Source organism: Falco biarmicus, chromosome 1, assembly GCF_023638135.1.
Source record: "Falco biarmicus isolate bFalBia1 chromosome 1, bFalBia1.pri, whole genome shotgun sequence".
Classification (NCBI taxonomy): Eukaryota; Metazoa; Chordata; class Aves; order Falconiformes; family Falconidae; genus Falco; species Falco biarmicus.
The window spans coordinates 6,959,397-6,982,756 of record NC_079288.1 but is presented as its reverse complement, the minus strand read 5'-3'; the positions used below and the strand labels follow the sequence as shown (position 1 = coordinate 6,982,756).

At 40.9% G+C, this 23,360-nt stretch overlaps 1 protein-coding gene across 2 annotated transcripts in view; it reads left to right on the top strand.

Annotated features, from left to right (window-relative positions):
- ABCC3 (ATP binding cassette subfamily C member 3) overlaps positions 1-23,360 on the top strand; it is a 50,674-nt gene that overhangs the window by 20,129 nt on the left and 7,185 nt on the right. Inside the window, exons 7-23 of one of the 2 annotated variants that reach the window (XM_056342370.1) lie at positions 956-1,087; positions 5,088-5,306; positions 7,635-7,812; positions 8,362-8,523; positions 9,610-9,702; positions 11,077-11,280; positions 12,519-12,665; positions 13,066-13,153; positions 14,160-14,226; positions 15,945-16,071; positions 16,426-16,602; positions 17,440-17,607; positions 18,391-18,574; positions 19,496-19,601; positions 20,290-20,443; positions 21,832-22,039; positions 22,644-22,954. In XM_056342370.1, coding sequence (XP_056198345.1) covers positions 956-1,087; positions 5,088-5,306; positions 7,635-7,812; positions 8,362-8,523; positions 9,610-9,702; positions 11,077-11,280; positions 12,519-12,665; positions 13,066-13,153; positions 14,160-14,226; positions 15,945-16,071; positions 16,426-16,602; positions 17,440-17,607; positions 18,391-18,574; positions 19,496-19,601; positions 20,290-20,443; positions 21,832-22,039; positions 22,644-22,954 — 2,725 coding nt within the window. Of the gene's footprint in view, positions 1-955; positions 1,088-5,087; positions 5,307-7,634; positions 7,813-8,361; positions 8,524-9,609; positions 9,703-11,076; positions 11,281-12,518; positions 12,666-13,065; positions 13,154-14,159; positions 14,227-15,928; positions 16,072-16,425; positions 16,603-17,439; positions 17,608-18,390; positions 18,575-19,495; positions 19,602-20,289; positions 20,444-21,831; positions 22,040-22,643; positions 22,955-23,360 lie in introns of those variants that run through there. The other variant, XM_056342381.1, reaches the window with a different exon arrangement.

Sequence of the window (23,360 nt, the reverse complement as noted above, 5' to 3'; positions counted from 1 at the left end):
TTCAGAGTGCTTATACTGCCCAAACTTGTTCTCTGAACAACTGTGGCATAACTGATAGGGTATACAGCCTGGTGTGCTTACTGCATGCTGGATCATTACCTAAACCAGGATGCAAGACTGTTCCACAAGATTAATTGTGGCAACCTTTCACCCATCTGAGGATGCATTTCGTTTCCTGTTGAGGTTCATGGGTGGATGCTTTTTTATAAGGACATTTTCCTTCCAAGGGGGAAAGTAAACTGGATTATTTATACAAATGATTACCACCAACTGATACTGCTGTTAAAAGGCATGCATATTAAAGATGCACATTTGAGATTGGGTTTACTACTACTCTACAATAAGGAAGTAGAACAGCTGTCAAAGGTCGTACTAAGACCCAGTTTTTCCCTAGTGGTTGGACGGGGTTGTGATCTTCATTCTTTTTAGTGGGAGAGTGTGATCTTTCTAAACTTCCAGAGTTTTGAACATTCAGCTTCCCTGTCGAGGTTCTTGGCAACTAGATGTTTGCATCCCTCGACAAAATTCCTCTTACAGTTGAGGAACTGTAGTTTTCAGAGAAATCTGAGTTTTCTTTAACTTGAGATTCACTTCTGCATTTTGTTCACCTCTGACAGCTATTCCAGATAGACTTAGTTATTTTCACTTCTAAAGCTTCACTGTTTTCATTTAACATCAGTTTTATTCAAATGCTTCTAGTAGGTGGCTTTTATTGTCCTTTTGTTCTGAAGTGATGTTCTCATTAAAATACATGTAATCTAAACTACAAAATGTCTTTTTTCTTAATTGCAAATATCAATACAAGGAAAAAGGGGAGATGGAGGTATAATTTTCACCTTTTCTTCGGAGGTGTGTTTTCTTACCTTTGTTAACTTAATAGTGCCAGAGTTACTAGTAATATTTTAAGTACTGTTAGCCAAACTGAATTGGACTGTTTTTCTCCATATGTGTGCAGCATGGCAATTCTTGGGTACAAAAGGCCCCTTGAAGATAAAGACTTGTGGTCACTGAATGAAGATGATACTTCAAAAATTATTGTGGCACAGCTAAGTAAAGAGTGGAACAAAGAAAAAGCAGAATGCAAACAGTAAGTATATGAACAAGTCCTGCAGAGATCGATCCGAGTAATTTCAACATTAATAAGCTGCTCATCCCTGAAAATAAGCCAACCAAAAATGGCACCTACCTCTTTAACCTATCTGTTCTTCGTATTGACAGTCAACTTTGCTTATTTTAATACGTGTAGGCAGAGGCAAGCAGAAGCCCTCTGGGGCTTGTGTACCACTGACACACTTTTTAACTAGGTGCTTAATATCTACACGGGCAGGTAGTGCCATTTACCATGTGGAGAAGGGCTGGAGATGCATAAGCAGAAGGGATTGAGTTGGTAGGACTGTAGAAAATGAACTGGTAGATGTCTAACCCCACAGTTGCATCCCTCCTAGGCATGCTAGAGCACAACTTCTAAGCACCATAAGCCAAAAGGATTTCCACATCATCCCCATAGCGAGTTTTTTGACCTGACACTATTCTTAGCTTTAAGGCTCTTAGCAGTGAGCAACTCTTCACTTTGTACAGGAAAGATAAGAAACTCAAAACATGTGAAAGGCAGGAGGGGAGGAGATATCCCACTTTAAGACCTCTGAGACCCTACTCCTGTGGCCTAGAAAGTTAGCAGCAATATTCTCATACACTCGTATGAAAATGGGATGGGGGTCAGAACTTGCATATAGTTACATCCATGCCGAAGAGGATATCCTTTATATTGCATGTTCTGTTCTAATCTAATCTTAAGGAATCTGTTGTGCAACTGTATTTCCTTCTCCCACTGGTTAGTCTCCAGAATGTTTCCAAACAAATAGATGTGATAATAATGTGTTTCAAACGAAAAATGTCAATAAGGAGGAGGCCTGCGCTTCCATTTCCTTTCATTGTAGAAATTTCTTCTCTGTGTGGAGGCTTTCCTCTGTTCTCTTCTGTGCATATCCTTGCCAAATTGGAAAGACCCTATTATGTGATAATATTAGGAGAGAGTTGTAAGGTTCTTGGCAAGGCTAAATATGATGTGGAGAGTTCCACTTCGCAGCTAAAATCTGAAAGGTTTCCAGCACTAACACCAGCAGCTTGTCCACGAGTGCTCTGTGTGTATGTGCATTGTGGTTTTACTTTGGGATTTTTACTGTTTTTTTCCTTAAAGTCTCTGGTATGGAATAACATGCATTGTCTGGGTTCTGGTCTTTTTGCACAGACATAAATCTTACTCCCCAGGCTTTTATATAGTAAGAGCACAGCCATTGTGCAGAAGTGCCTAGGGTCCAGGAAAAGTTTTGCTAGGAAACCAGAAACTGTGCGTGGAGTTTTGTCATGGGGTTCATTGCATTTTGGAAATTATTCACACAAACTGGGGCCAGTTGGCAATGAATTTAACCATAAATTCTGGCTTGTGTTTAGCTCAGGTAAAATTTTTTGGCAACTATATTAATGATTCTAAGATGGGGGAAGGAGCAAAAACAAAGCAAATCACTGTACTCCAGATTGCTGGGTTTCACATAACTCTAAAAATGTTGTGGCTGTGCTTATTCTTCAAATATAGGTAGGTATTCTCAATTACTTCATGTCGAATAACGTTAGTGGTAGTTGCTTAGGAGCTGTTGTAAGTAGTTTTTTCTTTTTTTCTTTTTTTAACTCTTCTCATTAAATTTGCTCTGACCAAGCTTTTAGGACATTAAAAATGCTGTGTCAAGTTGTGCATGTGTTGAAAGCGCCATGGAAAATATTTGCAGTGTACCCAGTAGTTTTATTTTTAAAAACTTAAGTCATTGCAACTCTGGCATAGCTAAAGCTTTAAACTTATTTTATGGTAATGGTTATCACATTTGTATTGTTCCTAAACCTACAAAACCTTTATTACGTTTTGCTTCACAGCTGTCTTCTGAATCAAATAATTGCTAATAATTCATTTGCTACGACTGAGTTACAGGAGAGATCAGTGTGGATTTAAGTTGTTATTATAGATAAAGCATACAAAGAGTATTTTTCCTTTGCTTTTGCTCTCTTTGCATCTATGGCTGAAGTCTACTTGCTCACTTTACTGAAAAGTGCCATTTCTTCTGCGAAAGTTAGAGCTGTGCTTGGTGGAGAAGAGAGAGATGGCATTTTGCCTCATTTTTAGTTAGCTTCTGATTTTTAGAGACTATGCTTATGAAGACAAATTGAAGATGTAGGGCCTTGTCATCACCATGGAGAAAGCTATGTGTTTTCCCATAAGATAGTCAGCATCTATTATCTGTCCTGCTATAAATACTGGAAACCAAACACAGGCTTTTTGTTTTGATTAAAAAACTGGGTGTGAGCAGTCCCACACACTGCTGAAAACCTGACCTCACCTAGCTACCCGTAGTAAACACTAGATGTGCATTTTCTCCCTTTGGGATTTTTTTGCTGAGAGAGAACTATTGCATTGCTGTTAGCTCACTGTAATAAACATTTTTAATAGCATAAAGCCAGGGGCAAGTGTTCTTGTTTCTGCAAATCATTCAATGAGTTTAACAGCCTGGTTGCCAGAAAAATAAGGCTTTGCTTATAAACTCTCCAGGTTTGATCTGGAAGGACAAAGACAACACTGTTTGTTCTTGTCAGGGGGGAAAAAAATAGAATTGTCTGGTTTAGGTTCTCCCCCTGCCCTCAAACTTTATTGTAAAGAAATTGGGATTTGCACAACGCCTCTGTTTGAAAGGATGTGAACAAGTTTCTACCTGTGGACTGTTAGCCAGAGCGATCGTTTTGAGTGCTCACAGGCTGTTGGAATTATTTGACTCTGCAGCCAGCCAGCTCCAAAAATTCTGCACCTCTTTATGAAGAATCATAAATCCAGCCTCACTTGGTAGTACTTGCAAGTTATTTTTCAAATGCTTTCTTGTAAGTCTTCACTGTTTCTAGGGTGTCTCTTCCATCTGTCCCTTCTTTTAAGGCTTATGTGCCCCAGGCTCATTTCCTTCTCCATGCTCCACCTGGACTTAACCCTTCCTAGCTGACATTCAGGAAATTGTTCTCTAGGTCCTATAGCCCCCAAGAAACAACAGCAATTTGGTATTTGCGGGTAGAAGAGCTGCCAGGCTGCTCTTTGAGAGCAATTCATGGAGGAAATAGTTTCCCAGAGCGCTCCCTCTTTATTGATGGGCAACAGAAGTCAGGCACCTAAACCCCAAAGGTGCTTCTAGAAAACCCACCTCAAGCCCTGGAGAGCAGCAGGGATCTATTTGGTCCATTCTTCATCAGTCAGTCTCAAAGAGGTTTGCAGAAGAGGTCACTTTTGTTGGCTTATTTTCCAGGTGGAGAAAGAGAGGCACAAGGTAAGCAAGGAATACAGCCAAACGGGGTTTAAATGCTTAAATTGTCATCTGGGTAAAATTTAGGCACCTAAACCAAAATTTTTTTCTCCTGGAAGAACGTGGGATAGCTGTGGCCCAGATCCTGGCGATGGCTGAGCTTTGGAGGTGCTATGGTTTGTACTCTTTCAAGTTTCCAGGAACGTAAAACTGTATTTTGAGAGGGCTGTGCCTGCTTCCTCTCTTAGTTTGGCGTGGGATTCAGTGCTTGTCTCCCTGGAGGGATTCAGACTACTTCTCTGAAAGCTGCTGTGTGATCAGATAAGGCTAAAGTTTAGTGCAACTAGTAATTGAATAACAAATACAGGCTCTGAAGGACTAGGCGAGGGTGCCTTTTGTGGTATGTAAATAGCAACTGTTAGAGGATTCAGTGTATGAGAAATTGGAGGTTCAAGGTCAACTCTGTCCTTTTGCCAAAGGAAGTCAAGCCTTCATCTCCTACTCCTTGGGCCATGTTCTCATCCCACGGTGATTGAGTTTTCTGGCTTATGGAGTACTGCAGAAAAAGAAAAGAAAACAAGACTTAGTAACACATGAGTGGCTATCCCTGAACACATCTAGATCTTGTTGAATGTCCTGCTGTTAATCAGTAGCAGAGCAAAGAAAGGAGCAGACTTAGCTGTTCCTGCAGTGCTGTACACATAGGGCAAGGATACTCTTTTTGCCAGTTGTTTCTAATTGCTTGTTTCATTCCCCTAGGCAAGAAGATGTGACATATATGAAGAAATCTAACCATGTGCTGAATCACGTTGGTGACAGTCCAGAGGAAGCAGAAGTTCTGATCAGAGACAAAAAGCACAACAGAAAGCCTTCCTTTCTCAAAGCTTTGCTGAGGACCTTTGGGCCGTACTTCTTAATCGGTTCCTTCTTCAAGCTAATACAAGACCTGCTTTCTTTTGTCAACCCTCAGCTGTTAAGGTTGGTTTACTGTGTGAGTAGTTTCTATGCGCAATCCCTATGGAGGTTTGGCTTTGGCACGGAGTATTTATTTTTGAAATGCATAGCTAGTTTCCCTCACAGTGCTGTATGTGTGTGCTCCCTCACCTTCCCACTGAAATGCCATAAGACAGGAGTTCTTTATTGTGGACTAAGCTGTAAATTGGGCAGGCTTCACTGAAATGCAAGAGTCGTAAATCGCCCGTCACCAATCGACAGCTTTGAATTACAAATTACCTGTTGCTCCGTGCAGCAGTCCAAAGCAATTTCTCCCCGTTTCTAAAGGATTATTTGTGAAATCAAAGTGAAGCACTGCTTGCTGGATCCAGGAGTCTCTGTACATCTGATACCCACCTGTGCTGGTGGTGGCCGCAGCTGTAGTGTGACTTGATGTACAAATGAAGCGTGATGTTCAATTAAGTGGTACTTTGGCCATGCCGCTGTCATCTGGAAAAGATTTTGGACCATTTAGATGAGTTCATGTGTTCTTAGTTGTGCACAGCAATGCGAAAGTGTGAGGCACTTACAGTAAGTTTCCACGTGAAAGAAAATTACAGTTCTGTTAAAAAAAAAAAAGCAAAAAAAAGAGCATCAGATCTTGACAAAAACAGTATGTCCTCAGACTCTCCTTGTATGAGGAACACCTGTACCTCCCATCTCCAGGGAGACCAGTTGTTCAGCCTGATCCATAAAGGAATTTGCATGATCCCCACATTTTTTTCTCTTAGTATTATTGTTAAAGTAAGAATTTCACCAGATAATCATTAACTAAGAAAAAATCAGGAGTGGAAATAGCAACATTTATATAAAATTATTATTTTTTATTTCCGAATCAATTGAAGAGCACATAGTGCTGATAATGCATGAGAGAGGGATGGAGTTTGGATGGAGGCCACAGGTGTATGTGAGAAAGGGGAGAGGAGAGGGCCCTGCTCCTATATGAATGTGTCTTAAAATAACACCAGTGTGGAGCTGAGCTGTGTTCTGAGCTCATGTTGTTCTGTGGGTGGTTTGTGACATACCCAGAAATTTGCTAAAAAGAGGGTCTGACCCAGTATGGTGACATTTAATAGCTTACAGTCTGTCTTCTTCCTGAGTTCCTACTGAAGAGGAGGCAGCTGGCTTCCTTCTGAGAACACTGATTAAATATAATCTATTCTGGGAATTTCTCAAATTTGCATAAATTCCTGGATATGATGTCAGTGATATCTCAAGGCATATGATGGGGAATTTCTTCTCAAGTCTAAATTTTTGCAGTCCTGGGAAATGCACTGCTAGTGTTAAGAGAAAATGAAAAGCCATGGCTGTCTGGCAGGTTGCACATAAGTTAGTATTATTTTTCTAAAAAGATTGCTGAATCCCATCCTGGGACTATGAGGAAGAGGTTTTCCTGAAGCTGTCCACTTATAGCATGAACAACTGGTGCGGTGCAGAAGGAAGATCTCTCTGGACTAGAAGGAAAAAAAAAATGTAGCAACTTTATGCTTCTAACTCAAGGCTTTTGGGGCCTGATTTGTAGTTTCCAGGTATATTTTCCCCCTGCTGATGATTTGAACCCTGGAGTCAAATCTCTGTTCCTCCCATATTTTGACAATTCAATACTCTGGTCAGTAGGCTGAAACCACAGTTGTGATTTTTGAGAACACTGGACATTGCCATATGTTTTTCTGCTAGTTTGTGATGTGGCAGCGTGCATGTCTCACAGGGAGCGCAGCGGTGTGTGTGAAATGGCTCATTAATAAAAGATGATACAGCCAGTTTAATGGTACTACCATTTTACCAAAAAAGTAGGAGTGAAGAACTCTTTATGCATCCGTCCAGGAGGATGTCTTTTAATTTAGCTTTTTTGTGGGAAAACACCGCAGGCAGAAGGACTCAGGCAGCTTGAAAAGGATTTGGGTAAGGAGCTGGTTTCGCTTGCTTTACTACACTGTCCTACTTTGTCCTATCATTCACCTTCTGCCCTGGGGGGCTGCCTAACAGAGCTCAGACAGGGAGCTGTGTGTTTAAACACTGGATCCCAAGGGAAACCTAGAGTTTCTCGTCATATTTCATTTTCTACAGGCTCATTTGCAAGTGGACTTTCTCGCTGGCAAAGCCAAAGTTTTGCTGTTGGATCTTTGCAATGTTGTTTGACTCAAATCGTAACTCAGCTTGCATCCTGGAGAGCTGTTTGCTTTTTGTGGTTAGAGAGGGGATGTGGCAGGATGCCATAGTTGAAAGAAGCTGTGTTATGTCCCATTAAACTTGCTGCATGTTTTTTATTTTTGTTTCTTTTTCCTTTTCCTTCCCTAATCTTCTGAAAAACAGTGTATTAATCAGCTTCATTAAGAACAAAGATGCCCCAGCCTGGTGGGGATTTTTAATTGCGGCTTTGATGTTTATCTGTGCTGTGCTGCAGACACTCATACTTCATCAGCATTTCCAGTACTGCTTTGTTACTGGGATGAGGCTGAGAACTGGGATCACTGGAGTGATATACCGAAAGGTAAGACTGGAAGCATTTAATGGGCTAGAACACTGGTGTATAGCTGAGCAAGTGGCCTCAGTTCTCAAATAGTCAGGGAAGAGCAGGAGTATTGGAGAACAATAGCCTCCTGGAATATTAAAGGTTGGGATTTTGGAGAGTTTTTAGGTGTAATTCTGTTATACTTCACAGAATTTTCTAGCAGTCAGCAGCTTAATGTGTACGGGTAGGTCACCAAACATAGCACAGACAAATACTGGTTCACTTCAAATATTCAGAAAAATAAACACAGGAGAATAGCGTGTTTGTACTATAAGTTGATTAGGTGCAACTAGGTTTTTCTTCAGAATGCTACATACTGCTTGAGATGGAGGGGCTCACAAGCAAACCATTTCATGAAGTCTTGTTCTTTGGAGATTAGGAGTTGATGTAGGTGTGAATTACTTTATTCTTGTTGGAGAAGCACATTCTCAGGGAGTGTCTTGTTTTGCTAATAACTGAGGATTTCTTCTCTGTGTTTCTCCATATGTATCAAGATTGTGGATCCACTGAATCTCTCTTATTTCTCAGTCCTTAGTCATCACAAACTCAGCAAAGCGCTCATCTACTGTTGGAGAAATTGTCAACTTGATGTCAGTGGATGCCCAACGTTTCGTGGACCTTATGACTTTCCTGAACATGTTGTGGTCTGCACCACTCCAGATATTTCTAGCTTTGTATTTCCTCTGGCAGGTACATTGTGACATTTTTTTCAGAATTCATCTAAATGATGTGCAAGCTTATTATTTTTTTGTTACTTTGACCCACTGCATTTTTTAGAAACTTAACTGTTCTGCCTTGTATTAAAATAGCTTGTACTGGTGTACACGATCAATTAGTCTTTTAATTATTTTGTTCAGCTGGTAAGCAAGATAAGGCATTTGAAGCAAAAGTTAGCCTTTATATCTCTTCTGTCCCTACCATGCTTTGTTAGGATCGGTCTTGGACTCATCACAGTGTTCCCAGTAGTTGATACAAATGGGAGTTTGAAGGAAATGGTTTAAAAACCAAACCAAAGAAAACCCACTGGACATAGGAAACTTAAGCCATGTATAAAAATTATATCATGCCATATAAAAAAGTTTTGTGTAAGTCAACATGAAACAAATCTCACAATAATTTTTCCTTTGCTACAGTGAAGTTGTTTCTGGTTTATTCCAGCTTGAACACTGCCTTTCATGCTTAAAATGTTTCTATGCAATGAATCTATTTTACTGCATAAAACAGTAGCACCAACTTGACCACATGGATTTAGACTTGAAAGCCATTAAGCTGCAGCAGCTTTATGAGTTACTGCTTCATTGGTAAGCTGAGCTCTAGTAGCTAGCAGTTTATATGCTTTTACCCACACCGAGGGTACTGGGTAAACTCAGTGTTGCATAGATCAGAAAGAAGTTTATGGAAAAATTCCTTCCATGTAGCTTATCTGTTCCAGTTTTACATTTGCTCAATAGCTCTGTATTTGCATTAGTTCAAACTTACTTTCCCCTCCCACTGGGAACCACTTAACAGGTAAACCAGCGAGCACTCTGCTATCACCGATACTAGCATAATAATAATTCAAAGTGGATGCTGTCATATTTTTCTGTCTCCTCCTCACAGTTGTTCTGTGGAATCAGAACACTTCACTGGGAGTTTAACTTATCTATGTGAAACATGAATTTTCATTTCTGTAACCTACTGTTGGTTTAATGCTCGGCATAGGGAACAGCAGCACTTGGATACAACAACTTACCTTGCCTTTTTTCTTTTTTTTTTTTTTTTCTTCCCCCAATCAAGACTTTAGGGCCTTCTGTGCTGGCAGGAGTTGCCGTGATGGTTTTACTTATCCCATTTAACTCTGCAATAGCAATAAAAACCAGAGCGTACCAGGTAAGGTACTGGCAAAGAAGGTGACGTTACCTGAATTGGCAGTTGTGCTATAAGAAATGAAGGCATCAGTGCTTGTCTTGACCATTAATGAGTTGCCATTTGCACTAATTTACTTATGAGTAAGATTGTACTGATTATTTAATAACTATATCCTCTCAGATAGTTTTTCCATAGTGAATTGAATGCTATTTAAGGGAAAGGTGTGGCGCTGAGTCAGTGGCTCTTCATGCTGCTGGAGCAGCTTCTAGGATTAGCAAGAAGTTTCATAGTCTCCATATCCCTTCACCTGGTACCTTCTTCTAGGAGCGTCTAGAGAAAGGGCAACTAAATGCTGTTCTTTAAGCTGTGAATGACTTCAGAGATGGGAGCGGAAACCTGGCAGCTTGTTTTTTATGCTAATAGCCAGTGTTGACTTTCACTCCCACTGAGCTGGGCTAAATTTGAATTATTATCTTAAGGTAAAAGGATCCTTTATTCCTTTTTTTGTAGTCTAAGTCGTCTCTAGTCAAGGAAGGCTGAAAAAAACTATATAATAGTGCCCTCTGGCTTTGTGCTGGAAAAATCTAGTAAGTGGCTTGTGCTGTGCAACCTATCAGTGACTGTTAGGAAGATTAAAAAAAATATCAAGCTGTTGATGTAGAAAAGGTAAGAGTTGGAAAACAAATATGAATTATGACATTTAAGCACAGCATTAGTAACAGAGTGGTATTATTACATGCCTTAAAGAGACATTCAGACTTCCCATTAAATCTTTTGGATGCTGACGTTTTAGTATTAACAATTCTTTTCTCCCTTGCCTCATTAAAAGGTGTTCAGAGCTGCATAACTTGGTGTGCATGTGTGTATGAACACAATTTTCCATTTTGTCTATACAGCTGAGCAGGGATTTTTTTTGAAAAAAAAAAATAAATTCTAAAGTAGCTGAATGAAGCACTGTATTCTGATGTGTAGAAGAAAAAACCCGAAACAACCAGACCCTAGGAACAACCACAATTTTCAAAGGATGCCCTAAGAAATACAACTATGAGTATCAGGGAAAAAAAATAAAGAGATCAAAGGAAGAAGTAGGGCAGTATTTTTGTAAAGTGCCTGAGTTTTTCTTTAAGGTGGTTTTGAAAATGTAGTCCTTAACAGTGGAGATGAGCAGAAAGCTTTTGTAATCTGCTTTTCAGCCATTTTCTTTGATTTCTGGTTTCTTTGGAGGTACAGACTTGCACAGTAATCTTCCTGATAACAGTCTGGCTTTCTTTAATTACCTTTTGCATCTGCTTTAGAAATAGCCCAAGGACCATCACAGCTGTGAGAAAACATGTTGAAAACTCTCTTCTAGTCATTCCTGTGACAGTCTGTCTCCTGTGTTTACTAATAACCTAGGTGGAACAAATGCGATATAAAGACTCCCGCATTAAATTAATGAATGAGATTCTGGGTGGTATAAAGGTGCTGAAGCTGTATGCCTGGGAACCATCATTTTCAGAAAAAGTGTTGGAGATACGAAAGAATGAGCTGCGAGTTTTGAAAAAATCTGCCTATCTCAATTCTTTGTCCACCTTTGCATGGATCAGTGCGCCATTCCTGGTAAATTGAATTTGCATGATTTTCTAAGCTGTACAAGCACATCCTTGAATGATAAGTGTGAGGCTTTCTGCTTGCTAAATGTACATAGGAATAAAATGTAAATACTTTTAAAAAAAAATTACTCACATGCTTTGAAGCAAAGTTCCTTGTTCTCTAGAGCCTTTTTGTTAATCGGTATTAAAGTATTTCTTGATAAAGCCTGCCAGTGGAAGCTGGAAATAGCTGTCTCGGGAGAATTTCCAACCACTTCAAAGTACTTCCCATAACAAATTGAAACTAGAATTTGAAACCTCAGAGATATTTGTGAATAGCAAAAATAGCCAAAATAAAATTAATTGAGTCAGTCAGGACAATGTCTGTCTTAAGCTCTCAATTCTACCTTTCATGTTACAGTGTTCCGCTTGTTTTAGTGTGAGAGGGAGTTGTTAAATTACCCTGCAACCTAAAAAAAGACTGATTTAATGTAAAAAATAAAGCCCAAATGAAACATTGCCAATTCTGAAACGCTTTTTCCTGAGTTTTCTCTTTCCCTCTATTTTCCACTTCATTGCACTGTGATCCATTTTGCAGAAAGGGTTTTGGTTCTGGTGTATAAAAACATTGAGATAAGTGCTTTGTCAAAAGTATTCCTAGCCAACTGTTCTTGAGATCAAAGCCCCAACCCTGCAGAAATATTTTTAACGGCCTCAAGATCCTGCCTCTTTCATGTTTCCTTAACAATAATGCACTTCCTTAAGTACACATTCCCGTTCCTGCTCACCGTTAGTTTACTGCTTAGGATGGTTCCTCCGCAGTGGATGGTCCCTGTCACACACCAAACCAAGTAACTTGGATTTTGCTCCCTTTCCTATTGATCAGTAAGTCTTGCTTGCTTAGCCTGCAGTTTATGATGGGAAAATTTGGTTAGGTGGAGCTGGAAATGCAGCCAAACCACAGCCAGATAACCGGTTCTCATTTTTATTTACCCAGGTTCTGTAGTTCACCTCCTGAATCACCTAGTTCAACTAAATGTAGCCATAGTAACCTGAAAGTTACTGTATTCCATGTGCCTTTTTTTTGTATCAACTTGTTCGCATGACTTGTCGTTCCTGAAGCATGTTGAAAAGGTCAGAAATGAAGAATTTGTCCACTTTTGTTGTTGATACGTTTATTTCAAAGATGCCTATCAGACCTGACTGCTTTTTAAAATGTCAAAATATTACATATGTCTCACAGTAAACTCGCTTTCTGGCTTTCAGGTAGCATTGACAACATTTGCTGTGTACGTGTCGGTGGATGAGAAGAACATCCTGGATGCAGAAAAGGCTTTTGTCTCCCTCTCCTTGTTTAATATCTTAAAGTTTCCCCTCAATATGCTTCCACAAGTCATTAGCAACATTGCGCAGGTAAGGACGGGCTGGTGTGTAACTTGTTTTGAACAACTTGAACAACAAGAACCCCAGATGTCCCTGGTTTCTGAAATAGAGATCCCTTGCATCTGCCCGTTAGCTGCTTTTCTAATATCCTTTCTCTGCTGCTGCCCTGTATTGGAAAGCCTGACGTCTTCTGAGTCAGCTTGTCTGTGTGAATTTTGCTTCACTCAGATGAGCTCAGCTTGGTCTGAGAAATTTCACAGATAGCAGCTTGTATTTCATCATGAGACTGATTGCAGGGACAGAATGAGTCACTGTTCAGGAAGCCTGTAGGGTGAAAGCTTAAGCCATTCTGCGTGCTTTCTTTTTCAGTAGTAAAAGCATTAAGACCCCGTTAAAAGAACGATGAAATAACGCCACGCTCTTTTCTTAGACAAGTGTTTCCTTAAAGAGAATTCAGCAGTTCCTGAGTCATGATGAACTTGATCCAAACTGTGTGGAAACAAAAGTGATTGCACCAGGTAAAGACATCAGCGTATTTCTAAACTATTGTAATACAACAAACATCTTTCATTTGTTTTGCACTGGTTGTGTTATGAAAAAAAAAGCAAAAAGAAAATAACAGTCTTGGTTTGAAAAAAGAAAGAGGCTGCTGCTTTGAAAACTGTGTGTTTGTTGTTCAGGCTATGTAGAAATTAAAAAAATTTCTAACTATATTTTTGAGCTTTGAGCTGAGTTATTAGGCGTGAGTTTGCATCTGCAATGGATTGGATGCTAACAGCGCTGAATAATGAAGTGTATCCACTGACTAGGGACCGACTCAAACCTTTTGCACTGCACAAATGCTCAGGAACATTGTAAACAGTTTTGATTTCTTCTGGTGGAAACAGCATTCCAAAACAAATAAGCAAATCAAGTGGTCTCAAAAAAAAAAAAAGTGTTTTCTCATGTAATGCACTTTGGTGATTCAAAACTTTTGTGTGTGATGCTGTAGACAGAGGAGGAGGAGGGATGGCTGTGTGGCTGTCATGCGATTACTGTTATACACCACCCCACCAGGAGGTAAAGAAAGCCTGCAGATCTGTTAACTTTTGAGTGTGGCAAGCAAAAAGCTGCGCAGAGGCAAATTTAATCTTATACATTGAAGTCAACACCATGCAGTGGTCTCCTGATGACTTGAAAGTGGCTTCTTAAGCATAGTTGCGCACACAGTTGCATGAGGAATCTGAGCAACAGATGTTGGGACCAGCCTCACCAGGGCAGGGTGAAGCAGGACAGGGTTTCAGCTCCATAGGTCTGTAAGCTCACAGTCTATAGTTTAAGCTGTGAACAGTGATTTTCACGCTAAACAAGCCTGTCTTGTGACCCACAGTCATGAGACAGTGCTTCCCATGCCAGTAGAAAAGGGAACTGCGGTATACGTGAAACACCCGTAAATAACAATTGCTCTGTCTGCCAGTCTCTTAGCTGTGCTGTTCTGTATAATACATTTCCTGCCTTCTCTATTGTTGTGTTTTTGTCATACAGGCCATGCCATCAGCGTAACAAATGGGACGTTCAGCTGGGGGAAGGAGCTTAAGCCATCTTTGAAAGAGTAAGGTTTCTTTCTTGCAATTGCAATACAGCATCTTCCTGGTTTCTGGCTCCTGAGAGGTCTGTTTGAAAGATGTCTAGTCGTATCTGCAGGCTCACTTCTGGACAAGGTTATTTCCATACATCACGTGTATCTCTTCTGCTTTTAAAACATGGAGCTAATCATCATACCTTATGGTGTTTAGGCTTTACAGAACAGTGCTGTAAGGCTTTAACTCCACAGCGACTAGCATTAGGCAGTTACCTATTCAAGGACAGAAAGGCTACATTCATTTCTTAAATAGACTTTTCTTTTTTTTAACTGAAGCATTGGACAAATCAAATTGATCTGATGGATTATGAGGACAGTCAAGATATGTGGGTTTGGACTTGGGTGTGCTGACAGTGGTCTGTTCTTTTAAGTCTCATGGCAGACTTAGCCCTGTGGTTGTAGATGGGCCATTTCCAGACTACAGAGGTGCATGTTTTGCTCATTTGCCTATTTGAATGACTAGAAATAAAATTTGCCTGGAAGCATATACTTCCTTAATGTTAGTTATGCTTTGCTGTCAGATCAAAATCACAGAAACCTGGTGAGTATTCTTAGAGCTCTCAGTCCGAGGAGCTCATGCTGCTGTGCTGAGTGTATTATATTAGCACGTTTTACATTGATAACCTGCAAGTAATTCAAAGGAGCCAGTTTGGTTTCAGGCAACCAAATCTGCAGCCAGGTTGACTTTAGTGTTCTGGGGTTTATTTCAGAAAGAGCCATGCATCTCCAGCTCAAATTGCTAGCCACCTGGGCCTAAAAATGACCTGGTAACTTCCTAAAGTAGCAGTAAGGCAAAAGTCAGCTAGGGGGAAAGAATAATGAAAGAAATAATTGTAGTGCTTTTGAGTTTTCCTGTTGTGAATGTTGATTTAAAAAAAAAAAAAAAAAAACAAACAAAAAACAACCACCAAACCAACCAAACAAAAAATCTCTGGTGGTGTTCAAAACATCAATTACCTGCTTGGTAAGAATCTGCATAAGAATTAGAGCCCTAGTTCTACATTAGGATTTGTGCAAACAGAAATTTGGCTTGATTTCATTAGTGAAAGGCACTGTGATGACAAAGAGACTGTGTCCATCAGTCATTTCCATATCAGTTTACCTTCAAATCCAGGACCTAAAGCAGTACCTTTAAGAAAATAGTGGGGAAAACAGTGTAGGATTTTAATTGGAAGTTTGGGTTTTCTGGTGTTGTTATGAACCCTATTTACTAGCACTGGAAATACAGTACTAGAGTGAAATTTTTTAGATGCTTGATGTTTGAACATTTTTAGATGTTTAGATGGAATGTATTCACTCACCACTTTTGTACAATTGCTCTTGGTTTTAAAATCAAAACCCAAAAGACTTCTGGAAGATTGTCTGCTTTCAAAATGGTTGTTAACCATTTGATGTGCTGATGGACTGATATGACAGAGCAAAGGCTCTTGGAAGTCTTCCTACCAACCCTACTGCTTTAACAGCCAACAAGATAGATTAGTGCTGGGTTTCCATTTACTTCTACAGTTCTGGTTTCAGTTGATTGTGCATAAGAAAGGGAGAAGACCATTGACCAAGCTAGGCTTACTATATACAGTCAGGGAGAGGTCAGGCTTATTTGTCACTGTGTATTTCAGCCCTTGTTTAAAGACCCATAATGTCTTTAGTAAACTAATGTTTAATTAATTTCCAGCCTGTTTCCTCCACAGTATAAATCTGTTGGTCCCCAGCGGTGCTTTGGTTGCCATTGTGGGCCATGTTGGCTGTGGGAAGTCTTCTCTGGTGTCTGCTCTTCTGGGTGAATTGGAAAAGCTGGAAGGAGAAGTGGCTGTGAAGGTTGGTATTGTTTAGGATGCTGTTTAATGATGGTATGGAAATGTGCTGCTTACTCTGCCATTGCTTATAATGCACATCAGGCTGGAGAGGGAGTGCTGTTTGCTCCTATGGCAGCTTGTTTGCATGTTTATTTGGGGTTTGCCCACACCTGTTCAGTTGCGTGAACATGACTTCAGTGGCATGAAACAACTTTCCTGATTCTATCAACTGTGCATTAGCAATTAGCACACATCTAATATAATGGGAATGTATATCAAATAGGAGCTATATATACGTGCTGCAGATTTTAGAGTTGTAAGCATGAATTGCTGCTTGTTACAAGGCAGAGGTTTCCTTTCTCCTTCCTTGTTCTAGGGTTCTGTTGCTTATGTGCCTCAACAAGCCTGGATCCAGAATGCCACGCTGAAAGATAACATTTTGTTTGGCCAAGCTCCTAATGAACAAAAATACCAAAATGTCCTGGAGGACTGTGCTTTAAAAACTGACCTGGAAGTGCTGCCAGGAGGAGATCGGACTGAGATAGGAGAGAAGGTAATTTTTTCTTTTTCCAGGTCAGAATGTGTTGGCAATTCCTGTTCTGGCTAAAGAGAGAATGCTGTAAAGCCAGCACTTGATTTGGTTTGATCATTACAATGGCATCCCTGCTACAGTCAATAGTGAAATATGTGGGGCAGTTTTGTGGAAGGCAGTTGGACTTAAAACTTGCTCCTAACTTTGTGTGTGTTTGTACTGTGATGCGTAATTGGACTTCTAGCCCTGGAAGATCATAGCATCCTCCATTTGTTGTCCAATTGTAAAAGTGCATCTGTCCAGAATACATAAAGTCCTTCCTTTTCCTGTAGTGATGAAAAGGGAGGGAACATATGGCGTACTTCAAGTAAAAAAGCGATATGATCATCCTTTAACACCTCATTTTAATGAGAAACTTTTACATCTGTGATTACCAACAAAGAAAATTTTTTTCCTAGGCCACTAAATTTGAGATAGATTTCATGAAATGGGGTGGATATGTGGATGTGTATGTAAGATGAGAGATGTGGAAGATGTTCCAGGTGCCACAGCCCTGCTTTGAATGTTTGCATTTTACATCCTGGTTGATGGTCTTCCTTTTTATAGTTCTGCATTTTAACAGCTCCCTTCAGGAGCTTATTAAGCAAGAGGCTTATTCTGTCTCCAGATTGCTGGGTGAGTGGAAGTTTGGCAGTGAACAGATTTAGAGGCGTTCTGTTCCTGGCTCTGGCTCTGAGCGGGTTATTCTCTTCAGCGTCTCATGTTTCAATTTAGCATCCCAGTGTTTGGGTGAGAGCCATGAAAAGTCATAGCTGCTGTTGTGTGATATGTTTTGTTCTCTCCTCTCTCTCTCTTCAGGGCATCAACCTCTCAGGTGGCCAGAGGCAGCGAGTGAGCCTCGCTCGTGCAGTGTACAGCAACTCTGACATTTACTTATTAGATGATCCTCTTTCTGCCGTGGACTCGCATGTTGCAAAGCACATCTTTGACAAAGTTATTGGTCCAGATGGGGTACTTAAAGGGAAAGTAAGCTGGCATTTAGATCCTCTTAAAAATGCACACAAACTGAGAAACACTGATGGGTGACAAGAAAACTATTTCACTGCCAAGGCTTGAGTGCCAAATCATTCCTGAATTTCTGTGTTTAATTGGCAATGTGGACACCTTTTCCCCAGAGCGTAGACTGTGGTGAGCTGCTATTCTGGCATCCCCAGAAGTGGTGTGATCTAGTCAGAACACGTAGAGGCAGAAACCTGGTCTGTCTTTTAAAATCCCTGCTGTGAGATCTCCAGAAAGAAGGCATTTGCAGAAACTTGTAAAGGTTTTCAGCTTGGTATTGCTTGTTGTTACTTGGAGGCAGTGCAGTGAGGAAGTTGTAACAGCTTACTGGTTTTACAGAGGTCTTTGGCAGTACGCAGCCAAAAAATCGCAATCTCTTTGCTTCCGCTTCTACTCTTGTTGTGATCTCGGACCATATCAGAGCTCAAAAGGGAAGGGCTGCAAAGAAAATTAGCATAAGGGAAACGGCGAATGATAATTCAGTTGGTTTACTTCCCTGTATGGTTATATCAGCATGCAGGAAGAAGCACAGTGAGTTCATGTACATATTTCCAAGCTAACTGGGCTAACAAGGATGGCACATTTCCCCTGGCATTTCACCTTGACACGATAACTCACTCCTTGTCCTGAAAATGTGGTAGTGTTTGGCTTGCTGAGTAGTGTTAGTCCCCACAGTGACAACTGAAAGATGGGGGGGGGTGGGGGGTGTATCTCTTTTTTTTTTTTTTTTTTTTTTTTTTCCCTATCCAGACCCGAATTCTGGTGACCCATGGCATCAGCTTCCTGCCTCAGGTAGACCATATAGTTGTCCTGGTAGATGGCAAAATCTCGGAAATGGGATCTTACCAAGACCTTCTGAAACAAAACAAGGCTTTTGCAGAATTCCTGCGAAATTATGCACTTGATGAAGACATTGAAGAGGATGAACCAACAAGTACAGTATTGCTTTTTTGCTTTTTCTTAAAACATGTCTTCTACTGTCTGCCAGATTACAGATATTTTCTCTGTATGAAGCATCCCCTGCTTCTTCATGATAATCTGGCATTTGCCTTTCTGCACTACTGTGAAGATTATTGTCTATGGCCAGGTCTGTATTATTGCTAAATGTTTTCATGAATTTCTTTCAAACTTCATGTGGTTTGCCCCAGAAAAAAGCAATTCTTGTCTTAGAAATTATTTTAAAGTTGGGAATTTATTTTACAATTATCAAGGTCAAGCTCCGCAGGAAAATGGAGTAGCCAAGAACAAACTGGGCTTGCTATCAAAGGGGCTACCCACAGTCTGGTATTTTTTCTTTGTTTATATGTTGTTGGTTTTTTCATGTAGCAAAGTTCAAATGGCATTTTAATCTTGGGTTACTTTTCAGCTGGGTTTGATTCTGATAAAATGGTACAAGATTAAAGCATTTTGGTAAATGCTTCCTCTGTGTGACAGCGTTCCCACGCCCTTTGATTGCAGCATTGCTTCTCTCCAGACAGGCAGAGAGGAATGTGCATGACATCTTCTAGCAACAGCAGAGGCTTGCAGTAGTTCCTGACGTGACTCCCCCATCCCAAGATCATGCCTAGAGCATGCCCTATAAGTGAATTTAGCGAGAGCCAACTATGACACTGTTGCTTAATGTTTCTGGTGCATTAAAGGAATGTGATGTTTGCATTTGGCCACCCACCTGCCTCAAAATCTTTGCAATTTAGTTAGGAGTGATGCACAGAAGGGCTGTAAGCAAAACTACGGGCGAGTTTATACACTATCATTTTCCTGCTGCAGTATTGATTTTCTTGCTTTGTATAGGCGCCTTTTTCTGTGCTTTCTGCTTTATTCAGCAGAAAATCTGAGGTGTGGTCTTGTCTTGCAGTGCTGGAGGAGGAAGAAGTCCTGCTAGCTGAAGACACCCTCAGCATCCACACTGATCTGGCAGATAATGAACCAGTGACGAATGAGGTCCGCAAACAGTTTCTTAGGTAAACATGAGGTTCACGTGTTTATAGTCCACGTCTGGGGTGAAACGCATCTAAAAGATGTTAGCCACATGCCTTTCAGTCTGGGCTTTAGTTTCCGTAGTTTTCTCTTATAAATAAATCGCTTTAGTGTCCTTTTGAAAATAAATGTGGAGCAATATGCGAAGAAGACCAAACATCTACTCCTGCAATCCTCTGTATAATCTGAATGGAACCAATTTCTTAGAGCAATGCTGTGATTCTCAGGTAACACCACTGAATGTGTTCACCCACACAACACTAAACTGCTACCAGCTGCGTGACAAATAAACCCTTTGCATTGCCCCTTTCTGTTGGGAACCTTGCAAATCTTTAACGGTTTTCAAAACCATACCCATAGATGCTGTCCAGCTACTGTTGATAGGAAAACAAAGCAGCTCAGGCGTTAGCTTTGAAATGTCTGTCGTGGGGTGAAGACTCTACAAGCCTTCATCGAAGAGCCCAAGCCCTGCCACAGCCTTTGTTAGGCTCTGTATTGCTGGCATCACTGAGCACCCAGAGGGGTGGGACAAGCACCCGTAGCTGTGGGTCAGGCTGGCATGGAAACTCGGCAGAAGAGCTGGGAATAAGTCCAGTCTGCTGCATCCCACTTTTCCTTTAGCACTGCCACAATATGCCCTTTTTCTCCTAATAACTCTTTTGTTTTAACTAGGCAGCTTAGTGTAATATCTTCTGAGGGAGGAGAATGTCCCAACAAAATGTCAACCAAACGAAGAGTCTGTGAAAAGAAGCCAGCAGAGCCTCCTCTGCCAAGAAAAAATCTTAACGAGAAACTTATTCAGGCTGAAACCACTGAAACGGGAACGGTATGGTTTGATTTCCTCCTCCCTTTTTCTACCTTTTTCTTTTCTGTTTTTTAAAAAATCATTTTTATTTTTACATTTGATCCAGTTCTGTTAAATGTGTTGTATTAATCACGACTGCAGGCCTGAAGCATTAATCTGGTGGCCACTGATCGTTCAGATTTGGGATTTTGGCAGAGGTTTCTGCACCTGGCAAGGGCTGTCTACTTAGGGAAAAAAGCAAAAAAAAAAAAAATATCTCTTGCAGCTCCTGCCACAGTCACCTGATACCGCATAGCACTGCTCTCTGTCAGCCCTGCCCTTGCACTGCAGAGCTTTCAGCACTGTGAAGTTTTTAAACTGTTTGGCTGCTGTTGAGTCCAGCTGCAGCACTGGCGATGTGATGATCCACAGCAGCAGGTCACACGAGCCAGCTGCCTGCGGTGTGCCAGCAGGCCTGGTCTGCCTAGGCGATACCTGCCGGCCCATCTTCGAGAGCGTTTTATGCTTATAGGCACAGGAGGGGCTGTACTCTTCCTGAGCAGGGCCAGGGGGTGAAATGGGAACAGGGGAAAGGAGAAGACAAGGGGGGAAAAAAGGGAAGGTGGGAATACAAAAGTAAAAGAAAGGGCCAGAAAGGAGCAGCAGGTGGAATAGAAGCAGGAAGGTTTAAAGCCCCTTCCCTCCACTTCGGAAGGCTCAGTGTGTACTGTTTAGTCTGATGTATGTGGTCCATGGCACAGACAAGTAATTAACTGTTTCTGTGGATTATTTTAGCTTTCAAAGTCCCTAATCAACAACACTTGTTCATTTAATTATTCCTTCTAATGCTTTTTTAGAGACTGAGTTTTGTCCTGAGTCTCTGCCTTTTTGCACTACTTTAACAATAGCATCTTTACTCTTTGCCCCAAGCATCATGTGTTTATGTTCCTGTTGGGGTGCACTAGCATTTGGTACCTCATTTAAGCTGCTGTAAAGACACTGGAATGGAAGCATATTCAGCACTTTTCCTTAAATTAGACCATCTAAAGTAGCCCTGAGCTTGATATGCCTGCCAAGTTGCTTCTTTTGCCTGGAAAACTTGGCTCCTTTTCTTGTTACCCATCCTTTGCTGCTATTTGATCAGCCTCTTTTTTTTTTTTTTTTTTCTTTTTTCTCTGGCATAGTATTAACAACTAAAACAAAACTACAGTTCCTCAAAATGGAGGAAAGGAGTATTTTGGAGAAATTTCTGACTTGTTTTGAAAGTCATTGCCCTGTCCTGGGGCTCAGGGAGAGGAACTGTTCTCGGTGCTGTGTTAGAGTTTGGGCAGTTTTGAACTTAGCAGTGACTAAGAACTTTCTTCTCTTATTCTGTCTGAACTCCTGATTGCCTGAGTGGTACAAACCAGCTTTGGTGTGTCATTTTGCAGGTGAAGCTAACAGTGTTCTGGCAGTATGTGAAGGCTGTCAGCCCTGTCATTTCTTCAGTGATCTGTTTCCTATATTGCTGTCAAAACGCTGCCGCCATCGGGGCCAACGTGTGGCTCAGTGACTGGACCAACGAGCCGGTGGTAAATGGGACTCAGCACAACACAGCCATGCGCATCGGAGTCTATGCTGCCTTGGGCCTCTTGCAGGGTGAGACCAGACAAAGTCACGATGTCTCAATGTTTAGCAAAGAGGAATTGGGTGGGAAAGCCATGGCACCAATTTCTGGTGGGCCAAAATTGCCCCCCAAATCCTATCCTAAGCAAGAGAGGTAGTGCAATCTGAAGCTACAGAATTTGAGCTCAGCTCCACGCTTTTGGGGTTGAACAGGTGACATGAAAGCTTGAGAAGGGTAAATGGGAGAGAAAACGTTTAAACAGGTGCAAAAGAGACTGAAGGGTTGGGGTGAAGTTGTAGCATTAGGTCTTTGTGGAGGTTTGTGGAAAGCAGAGGGAAAATGGTTGTGCTTCTGTCTCAGGTGGACAGTATGGTGAAACCCTACAGGACATGTTCCTGGGCCTTAGACAGCAGTGACCACAATACCGTAGTGCTAATGTGCATGGTAAGAGAAGGGTGGACAGGGAATACAGTAAAGCAAAAAACCCTTGTAGCACGACAGAAACTGCCAAGAGTCAAAGAGCTGCAAATGGTCAGTGCAAATGCAAATGCAAAACAAATGCGACGTTCAGTGCAAAAAAACAAATGCAAAGAGCATCACGTTCAGTGGTTAACACATCTCCTCTTTACCTGTTAGGCCTCATAGTACTCATCTGCTCCTTCACCCTGGCCATGGGAGGCATTAACGCGGCCCGGACGCTCCACGCCGCTCTGCTGGAGAACAAATTTCACACCCCACAGTCCTTCTACGACACCACTCCAATCGGCCGAATCATCAACCGCTTTTCAAAGGACATCTACGTGATTGATGAAGTAATCCCACCGACCATCTTGATGTTCCTTGGAACGTTCTTCACCTCTTTATCAACGATGATTGTAATTATAGCAAGTACTCCGCTCTTCGCTGTCGTTATAGTTCCACTGGCAATTCTGTACTTCTTTGTTCAGGTAACTGGAAAAATGTCCGACTACCATTGCAATGACTCTTATTCCATTGTTCATGTTTCTTTTTAGGAAAAGTAACAGGAATTTTGGGGAAAATTGAAATATCTAAAGTAAACCACATTTACATAAATTATTTACTTCTCGCAGAAAAAGAAATGTCCTGTGAGATGTAGTCATGAAATAAATAGGCGTAAACCTTTTTTGCTTTTAAGTAATAACAAATAAGCTTACTGCTAGAGGTAGAGCTGCAGTGCGCCTCAGTATACTGAAGCATGTATATATTTGTATATATTTGGCATATAGACAAGTTCTTAAGGTGGTGAGAAGTTAAAATGGTGAAAATAGAAAACGTCAATTTTATTGACTTCTAAGCAAAAATGAAGCTTATTTTATAGATGGTAAATAGAGA